The sequence below is a fragment of the Manihot esculenta genome, chromosome 18, assembly GCF_001659605.2.
Source record: "Manihot esculenta cultivar AM560-2 chromosome 18, M.esculenta_v8, whole genome shotgun sequence".
Classification (NCBI taxonomy): domain Eukaryota; kingdom Viridiplantae; phylum Streptophyta; class Magnoliopsida; order Malpighiales; family Euphorbiaceae; genus Manihot; species Manihot esculenta.
Window position 1 is genome coordinate 26,947,470 of NC_035178.2, and position 10,313 is coordinate 26,957,782.

Here is a 10,313-nt window from a genome sequence, read left to right on the forward strand (position 1 = left end):
TTACTATTCCCTGTATAATGGCACTAGCCTCTATCTTTCTAGCTACATCCACAATAGTGTGGAAACTCTCTCTCTGCTACTAAGATCAAGGAGGAATATCTAGAGTGGAGTCTCATGGTATACCTCTTGGCTTTCTTCTTATCAGTGTCGTATGCCTGCCCCACAAACTGCAGCAATTCCAGAAATTTATTTGTGTACTCATCTACACTCATATCCTCAGTTTGTCGCAGCTGCTCAAACTCTATTACTTTCAACTCCCTAGAACTGTCTGGAAAGGCCCATCCTGCAAACTCATTTGCAAACTGCTCCCGGGATAAGCTATCCAGTCTTGGATCCACATAGTTCTTGAACCATTCCTTCGCTTTCTTACATTTCAAAGTGAACCCCGCCATCTGAATGGCTCTACTGTCACTGGCTCCCAACTCATCAGTTATCATTTTCACCATCTTGAGGTACTCAAATGGATCATCACCTGTTTTATACTTGGGAGCATCCAACTTCAAATAGTCTGTTATTTTCAACTTGCTCCCAACTGATGGGTTGGGTTTGGATGATTGGGCTTTAAGAACCACTGGTTCTACTGGGGGAGGAGGAGGTGTAGCATTCCCTGAGTTAGGGTTTGCTGGATTCTGATAAAAAGATGGGGGTGAAAACATCGGGTAGGGTGGATATGAAGGGTAGTAGGGAGGATAGGGCATGAATGAGAGATATGGGTTGTAGCTAGAGAAATCCAATATGCCTCCCATCGGATACCTCGGTCTCTGTGAGTAGGGTTGGTACTGTGGTGGGTAAGCAAAACCCGAGGCCTGAGCGCCTCCTTGTGATTCTCCCATACCCTCTTCTGACATAATCACACCCAAACTTCCATCTCTCCTCTGATCATCCTCCACTGTTTTCCTCACATCTGCAGACATTCTACCCGGATCTGTTCTCCTCCTGTTTACATCAAAAGACCTTCTACGGTCCCTTGATGTTTCTCCCCTGCTAGTTCTACTTGACTGGCAAAGTAGGGGGAAGGGCATCCATACCCTCATTCTCAGGTGGAGCTCTTGTCAATCGTGCATATCGACGTGAGCCTCATATTCTGTTTTATGAAAAACAATATATAACACATAAACATTAGCATCATATGGTTCATGCGGATACACATGAACCCACATCATATACATAACACATCATTAATGCACATGCATATAGTCATGGCATTACATATCATCATCAAGACAGCACTCTACATCCTATCCTAGTGGACATGATTTTTCCTAATGTGCTTGCCCTTCTATAAACTCTATGAGCCCAACACTTTAGGTCCGACCATATGAACCTAGATCTCTGATACCACTCTGTAACGACTCAGAAACCGAACCGCTACCGGCGCTAGGATTTAGATCGACTAAAGGTCATCGGAATCCGTAGCAAGCCTACTATACATCATGTGTACCTGATAAAATCTCATACATGATTGATAGAGCACATTTTAGTCCACTTTCTCATTATGTTCTTGATGTTTATTTACACCATTTCTGCCTAATTTTGTGGTTTTAATCATATTTTGCAGATATTAGGTGTAAAGAGACAATCTGGAGAAAATGCTCTTAAAACTGCCAAAAAGTGCCAAATATGGAAAGTGCCAAAAAGGAAAGTTTTCAAATAAGGGAAGTGCAGAAGTAAAAGTGAATAAGGAAAGCTCAGTCAGAAGATTATTTGAAATTCAAATCGCATATCTTTCTTTCCTTGTTCAAAGATGTGCATGCACTACAGCAGTCATATCTTCCTATTTAGGCAGCAAGATCTCATGAAAATGCACTTGCCTCTTCTGCATTCAGCATTCAAAATTCAAACGAAGGCTCCACCTAAAAAGGAAAGACTGGACATATTCACTTTCCCTTCTACATTTAATGACTATGCTCCACTTTCTCTTCTGCAATCCGCGTACATCTTTCCTCTTTTGAAGCCTGATCTGCGCGCCTCCTTCCTTCTAGAGAATTTGCAACGCGATTCTTTCCTTTTCAGCACTTTGGGCAGCCTCTTCACTAATTAGGAAGCAAGTATGACCTAGGGCAGCACTTTCAACTATAAAAAGACACATAAGGAGCCTCCACATAACTTTTACACTCTCACTTGGGCACACCTACGGGATTGCAATTGATATCATCTCTTCTTCTTCCTTTCTTTATTTTTTGGTTTTTGATTCAGCCATGAGTGGCTGAAACCTTTTGCTCTAGTTGAAGATTGGTTGAAACTAAGGTTGTTTAAGGGATTGTGAGATCTGAACACATATTGTTTGTCTTTTGGTTTATTCAATATTCATACAGTTCATGCTTGAATTCTATAATTGCTTTGTTGTTTTGATCAAATTGGCCACTTGATTCTTGATTGCAAGGTAATTAATTGTTAGTTTGGATAATTTTAAGTCCGTAATTGCTTGAATTGTTCAAACATAAGAACACTTGGTGTAACAACTAAGGAATTGTATGATCTAGCAACATCTCATGCGTTTGAGTAGTTAGGATTGGATCTCTCTCTTACTTCATGCAATTAACAATTGTTTGATGCCTAAGGTCCAAGGACGTTCCTTGGCAATTTGTTAATTAGTAATTAATTAGAGGATGTTCCCTAATTGGTTTAATCATAAGGAGAGACATGGTGGTGAGAAGCGTTTTCCATCTCCATAACTAATCTATTAAATCAACCTAAAGAACATAAGTTTCAATGATCAATCCAAACAACCAAGGTGGATCCATCTCTTCAACTAGACCTTTCTCATATTGAATTTCATTTTATTTTTCATATTCTGCTTATTTAATTGCTTTCAGTAGTTGTTAAATCAAATCAATCTCAAAACCCCCCATTTTACTTTACATGCATTTTTATTTTATTTACTTTCTGTTTATTCGTTCTCAGTGCGTTCTCTTGGTCCTGATAAGGAAGGTTGGTAAGTTTACAATTCCCTGTGGATTCGATCCTTTACCACTATCTGCAGTAGTAATATTGTTGATAACTGGAAGGTTATTTTTTACCGGCTTCGACAACCGCGAGTCAATGATCATACATTTACAAAACAACTTAAACATTTCATGAAACCAAACTTAACCTGTGCATGCATCATAAACTGAAAACATAAAACCCATACTAGAGCCCTCATCATATGCTCTAGTATGGTTAACATACATGCCTCAACTTGGTTCAACATAACATATACATAAAACTTTTACATAAAGATCATGTAAACTGGGATTATAAAACTATCATTTGGGCAAAGCACAATTCTAATCCATAAGATATTACATGTCCACAACTATTCTATTACCTTAAAACTGTACCAAAAGCTATACCGACTCTCCCAAGCTATCTGCGCTCCTGCAAACCTGGGGTTAGGGGAAAGGAACAAGTTACAAAAGCCTAGTGAGCAGAACATAAAAAATGTTTAATAAACATATGCTCATATGGAATGCGTTACAGCACAAACAATTCACAACAAGATGGACTTGTCACCAGTAACCCTCTACATAATCCAATGTGCCCAGCTCTCGACAGAGCTCCTTAGGACTTTCGCTTAAACATAACATATCCATAAATGCCAGGGGCGTAGAATGGGCAGCCTTGGTCTTTCTCTTACATAGTGCCAGGCGTGTAGAATGGGCAGCCCTGATCTTCCGTATCCATCATAACATAACCTGCTCAAGGGCTAGTGGGTCATCCAATATCCATCCAGAACAACAGTAAATTATGCAATGCATCATATTCGTGAATTTTAATGCAAACAACCTATTACATAACATGACATTCGTGATGCATGAACATGCTCAAAAAGTTTGATTACTTTAAAACAAGAGATTAGTTCAAATCTACTCACATCTGGCTGACGCTTGACTAAAACTGTAGCAGCTGACTCATTGCTGGCCTCTACGGTCTCTCAGGTCCGATCCAATACAGGTGGACTCAAGTGAGGGACCAAACATAACTCTAACAAGACTCTAAACAACTCCCCAAAACCCCCTAAAACATAACAAAACATGCATAGGAAACAAGCAAAGGAAGGTTGGGTAGGGGACTTTTGGCGGCAGGTTCAGCGGCCTAACCCCTTCACAGATCCGAAAGTCCATCCTTTCGGGGGCAGGTTAGGCGGCCAAAGGTTGCCTCCACAGGTAGGTTCGGCGGCCGAACCTGGGTTCTCCAGAATGGCAGAACCCGATTCTGCCTTATGCACTCAGCCACCAAAACTCTCCAAATCCTCACACCCAACTCTTCAAAACATGCATACTCACTTATCATGCATAAAGGGGCATAAAAACTAGGCTAAACCCCAACCAACAACAATAAAAACTCATAAGAGCAGACATTCATCATCAAAACTAATACAAACCCTAACACTTTAGATCTAACCATTTCATGTACTTTTAACCCTTAACCTTTTTTAAAACTTACTTGAAACATAGGAAAAGGCAAGGATCTACACTTACCTCTTGAAGATCTAAGGTAGATGCGACCCAAGCTTGGAGTTGAGGAGAAATGATCTCCAGGAAAACCTTAATTTTTACCCTTCTAAGGGATTCCGACCTCAAGATTCTGAATTCCAACGGAGATTCCGTCAGAAGGTTGGAATTCCAACGCCGGAGCTTAGCCGGGTATTACACTGGTGGTATCCCGTAGTAAGCAGACGGCCACATTACTACTGGATTATCAGAAAAATATCATATTTATCTCTACCTCTTACAGTATAAAAGGAAAAAAAATCACAAAAACAAAGGTACGCTATTCGAAAATATAAAAACTCTCAGTAATTCATTACATTTTCTCTACTCGTTAAAACACTGACTTGAGCGTCAGTGGGGCTACCATGAGCACTCACTACCACCTCACAATTTCTTCTTTGCAAGTTATAACCAAGCACAATACAGTCCTATTCTGACCATGTCATCAATCTAGTCTCAACAACATCACTCTTAATGACCTTATAGTTTAAATTTTATTTTTAATTTAAATATTTAAGTTTAATTTAAAATGAGTTCGAATTTTATTGAACTCATTTATAATATAATCGAGTTCAAATTCGAGACATTTGAGTGGAAATCGAGTTGACTGGTTAATGTGATACACGAGTCTATTTTAAATTGACCTCGAACTGAGCTCAAGTTCAATAATTTTTTATGAATCGAGTTCGAACTCATAAATAGAGCTTGATTTAAACTTATTAAAATTCGGTTCGATTCAATTACACCCCTAGAATTTATTTTTGTATCTCTTATCATTCTGTACGTGCCCCAATTTATGTGCCAAGGATCGAATTGTCATTCGTCGTGTAAGTGAAATATCTTTATCATGTCTGTTGATATATTAACTCTTTTTCTACCACTGTTCGAAGTATGTCTCATTCTATTGTAAATTTTCTTGTGGATTTATCTTTACATTTTGTCAAATTTTATAAACGGACTTGATAGAAATAGAAAATATATTCTCAACTTTATTGAAACTACATAGAGATAAAGAACCTTGCTGCATTTATGAATATTTTTGTTTATTTCCTGTGTTTCTGATCCCTGAACCTCCATTTTGAGATTAATTGAGCTCCAACTCCTCAGCATCAGCTTCTTGTTCATTCCCTTGCAATTTGTTCAATAAATGCACCTAGATGGCTTATGTTGCATGAGTTGGCTTCCCTTATGTTGATTAAGGGTAAATTAGATATAAATTGGAAGAAATATATAATTTAACTATTATCTTAATCCCTTTACAAATTCTGTTTTCTCTAGGAGGTTGTAATAATTTATATTCTAAATTCAATAATTCTATAAAAAAATTAAAGATTTTTACAAAATAATACTTTTTAAATTTATAAATAAAATAATAAAAATATTTTTTAATTAATCATTTTTCTAATTGCATAAATAATAAATATCTAAAACATAAAATTCAAATGCAACTCAAATCTGACATAAATATTAATCATTAAACTCAAACCTGTCTTAAATTTAAAATCATATCCATTCATGCCCTACTGTTGTCAACCCTCACATCATACATCTCCTCAGTCTGGGGCAAGAGAACTGAAATTTTCTTGAAATCAAAGTAATATATGTTATACATATATATATATATAGAAAGGGCTTTTAGATTTGAACCTCACTAAATAATTCTCATCTGATCATCTCTTGTAGGACAGGAAAACATGAGGGACCACCCTTGGGTCCCTGAGATAGCCACCACATGAACATAAAGGAAACTTTAGGACGCAAAATTCCTTGTATCACTCAAGACTTGTAGGCCATATATATATAATCCTTTTTTTCCCTTTGATTCATTTATGTTTTTCTTCATTTCTACCTTTCCTTTTGTATCCATAATGAAATGCCTTAGTCATTCATGACAACACAACATGGAATCATATTTTATTTCAACAATTCACATTGCCATCATGATAATATTCTAAAGAAAGCAAAAGCAATCAAGACACATTCCTCACTCTCTTTCATTTTTTCTGAAGGTAAAAGGAAGAACATTCCTATTTTCATTTCTTCTATATGACCTTCCAAAAACTACATTATAAATGACAGCACCTAATTGATAAGGTGCATCTTTTTTACAGAAAATTCAATTATATTAATCAAACTACCTTCAACTTTTACCTAGTATTGTTGTTGCTGAAGCGCGATAAAATTGATAGGATTTCAGAGAACTGAGGACGCTTTGATGGGCTATTGTCCCAGCACTTGGTCATCAGAGATTTCAAGATTTGTGGACAATCTTTAGGAATATCTGGTCTCAGGCCACAAGCAGCTATTCCAACTGCTGCCTGCACAGGTGAACATGCAGCGTAGGCTGCCTCCCCTGTCACCATCTCCCAAATCACCATCCCAAAACTATATGCGTTACTCATCCATGTCTCAGTGACACTTTCTGGATCACCAGCAATGATCTAGTCTCGACCAGAAAGAGAAGGGGAAAACAGCATTATCAATCATCAGAAATTACATATATATGGGTCCTACAATCACTATGGAAAACTTGAAAATTATTTTAAAGATGAATCACATCAAGTATCAAACTGAATATTTCTCATCATGCTGGCGCGTTGTAAGAGGTGAAAAGAATTAGTAAAAGTTGTGCCCTCATGGTGGCTTGCAAATTAGGTGTGGAAAAGGGCTTCCAATCATGTTTAAAGTTCAAAAGATCTTTTCAGTGGCCTCCAGTAAGGTAAAGTGTCACCAGTACAAGTTTTAGCGGCCAAGTTGATTCATAGGAGCGCTCATGCAAAGGCAAAAACCATATTAAAATATAAAGTTAAACCAATTATGAAAACATGTTCCGCATGCTCAAGCAATTATGTTTGCTAATTGGTATAAAGTCTCTTCAATAAAAGGTTAATGATCCAGAAAATAGCATCCCCATACACTGAATCTAAACAAAGTCCTTGGATGCGCTAATGAGTTTCTATTATGAATTATTTCTGTTTATCCTAGTTGACATTGTAGTACCTTTTTTCCCCTTTTCTGAAAAGGGAATTGTAGTACTTGATTAGAGGTGAGAATGAGAAATTATATTTTTATAGTGACAGATAAATACAGTGTTTAAATAGGAAGCCAAATAATTAGCTCCAAATCCAGTTACACAAATCATTCAACATCTATAACCTCTAACCTATAATGATCATACCCTACAAAAATACCAAATTATCTCCAACCATAGTCCATGTCACGGCGAGAACAGGAGCAAAGTTAGATTTTTCCATTCATAGAAATGATATAATTTAAGTATAATGCTAACTTCATGTTCAAATGCACAAAAGCAAAGTATGCAATTTTCCTATTTGCATGCAAAACAGAATTGAGCTCTTCCAATGTCCTTGGGAACTAAGGTAGACTGACAATGCATAATGCACTCCAAGTTTGAAGTTGAGAAAAATTTCCAGAAATCATATGGTAATGAATTAACCACCTACATCTTTTGACAATATTAATTTGAGAATCCTGACAAAGGGATATACTACTGACCTCCGGGGCTAGCCAACGGTAACCATCTGTTTCATATTCCATTGCTTCGCCCATACTCTTGCAAGCAGTGACTATACCCATGTCCCCAAGGCACGCATTACCATGTCGGTCTAATAGAATCCTTTGTGTGTTAAGGTCTCTGTATGCAACACCATGATCATTCATGAACTTGATCCCTTCAGCTACGTCTATAGCAATCCTTATAATCTCCTTCATCTGAAGCTTCTTGTTCTTCAGCATTAAGTCATTAACAGAACCACCTTCCATCAACTTGGTTGCCACGCATAAACCATGATTTTCATCAACACAAACACCGTAAAATTGCAGGATATTTTTATGTCCACAAGTCATTAGCTCCAGCAGGTCCTTCCGGAGTTCAAATTCATAAGAACTCCCTTTGTCACATCCTTTGAGCTTCTCAATTCCAACCCTTTTCCCCTTGTAAACTCCCTTAAAAGAATTAGGTCCAATCTGATCAATTAACTCAAGATTGTCAGAGTTCAAAAGCCATTTCCCAATCTCGTCTCCACCCAACTGAATTGTTTGCCATTCGTCAACTGATACAACAAGCGATGAAGTAGGTAAAGGCATCTCAAGCTGAATCTTCGCACTTAAATTCTCAGCGCTGTTCTTGTAATTTTGTTCACTCGAATCCTCCTCAATTTCACCAAAATCTCTCCCTCTAGTATTCTCTTCTTGGCAGCCACAGAGCCCAAATGGAAGCTTCACTGCAGTAGGTTTGGGCTTCTTTATAGCAGATTTTAAAGCACTTTCGATCCGGGTTTTGAATGATTTCTCTTGCCCAGCTTGAACTAAAAGAAGAACCACCCCAAGAGTAAACCCCTTCTTTTCAAAGATCTGAATCTTCTTGCAGCAAATGGATGTGCTATCTAATGCACCAGACATTACCGGCCACGAAATCGAAGAGTTACAAGCAAATGTAAGCTTGAAAACAGAACCTTGTACCTCATCATCAGATACTTCCTGTATCATTATTGCTGGTTGCTCATCCACCGATGCCTGCTCTATCAGCTTTATGTGTAGAAACACATCTTTCATATCAAATCCTGCCTGTGCATAGCTGTAGAAATACCAGAAGAAAGAAACTACAAATTACTAAAGACGAGAAACCCAAAAGCTCTGAAAGCAATTTCGATTTATTTTTTAAAGAAAGAATCTCTAGAGGATGAATTTTTTTTTTTCAAAAAAAAAAAAAAGAAGAAAAGATGAAGAAGAAGAAGAACTTGAGAGATTAGAAATCAACGATTAATATAGTAACATGGAGTGAATTCCTATACATATCTTCTGTTTTTCCTGCACTGCAAGAAAACAGAACCAAAATATAAACAAAAGGATGGAATCCTTCACTAAGCCGTAAGCAGCAAACCTGAGAGGCAAAGAATCGTAATGCTTCCTAATATTGGACACTAGCTTCTCCGGCAACTGGCTACCTGGGTACAGCTGCGTCAGGTTCCTTACAACATTAGCCCACACTACTTTCCTGCAACTCTCAATCTTAGTGCCATTATTACTAAATTGCTGGGATGCTTGCTCCTGCTGCTGCTGCAGAACCTGTACTTGCGGGTCACGGGCCGAGTCAAGATTCAGTGAGTTCTTAAGCGAAGCAATCGCCTCCGACACGTTTCGACTCAGTCTCTGAAACCGTTTCTGCATAATGGAAGATGATGGGTCTTTGATTGGAAGATTTGAAGACGAAGAAGATGAAATTTCAGGTTGTAAAGTGGTTTCTGATCTATCTTGGGTTCGCATCAGGACTTGCTCTACCATGTCCTCATCGGTGCTGGCTCTGCTCGACCAGCACTCTAAGGCAGCAGCCATGGCTTGGCGGAGGAGCTGTTAATGTGGGTTCGAGCTTCAGAGGAAGGAGTTAAGGACCAGTGAGACAAGCTAAAGCTTAACTCGAAACGAAGATGGTTTGATCTCTGTTTCAGATTTCTGGTTTTCCCACTTCTGATTCTGATAGGGAAATTGAAGACAGGTGAGAGTGGTTTGGTTTGGATGGTTAAGTGTAATAAATTAAGGAAATAATACTGTAGTGTGGGAGGTCTCAGCAAGCTATTATGAATTCCCACTATTTCAACCGTTGATCAATTATGTATATATTATCTATGTTTTACTTTTGGCCTAATAGAATATATTTGATCTTGTATTTCTGCAATTTAAATTAAAATTTGTTTAAATATTTTATTCAATAATAATAGTTATTATTATGTTTTATTAAGTACTCCATTTGGCTTTTTAGAAAAAAATTGTATTAATTTTAAATTTATTCATGCTATATTGGAGTAAAAAATATCCACC

At 37.6% G+C, this 10,313-nt stretch overlaps 1 protein-coding gene across 1 annotated transcript; it reads right to left on the bottom strand.

Annotated features, from left to right (window-relative positions):
- Positions 1-6,364: 6,364 nt before the first annotated feature.
- On the bottom strand, positions 6,365-10,009 carry LOC110605833 (probable LRR receptor-like serine/threonine-protein kinase At1g12460). The gene is made up of 3 exons (XM_021744488.2): positions 9,379-10,009; positions 7,992-9,072; positions 6,365-6,916 (listed from the first exon to the last, which is right to left on the bottom strand). Exons 1-3 carry the CDS (start codon positions 9,828-9,830, stop codon positions 6,623-6,625), a joined length of 1,827 nt encoding a protein of 608 aa, XP_021600180.1. The 5' UTR covers positions 9,831-10,009; the 3' UTR covers positions 6,365-6,622.
- Between the last annotated feature and the right edge of the window lie 304 nt (positions 10,010-10,313).

Coding starts and splice junctions, on each gene's coding strand:
- LOC110605833 (XM_021744488.2), bottom strand. CDS start 9,830: ATGGCTGCTGCCTTAGAGTGCTGGTCGAGCAGAGCCAGCACCGATGAG. Junction 9,073..9,378: donor TACGATTCTTTGCCTCTCAG/GTTTGCTGCTTA, acceptor GTATTTCTACAG/CTATGCACAGGCAGGATTTG. Junction 6,917..7,991: donor ACCGTTGGCTAGCCCCGGAG/GTCAGTAGTATA, acceptor GGTCGAGACTAG/ATCATTGCTGGTGATCCAGA.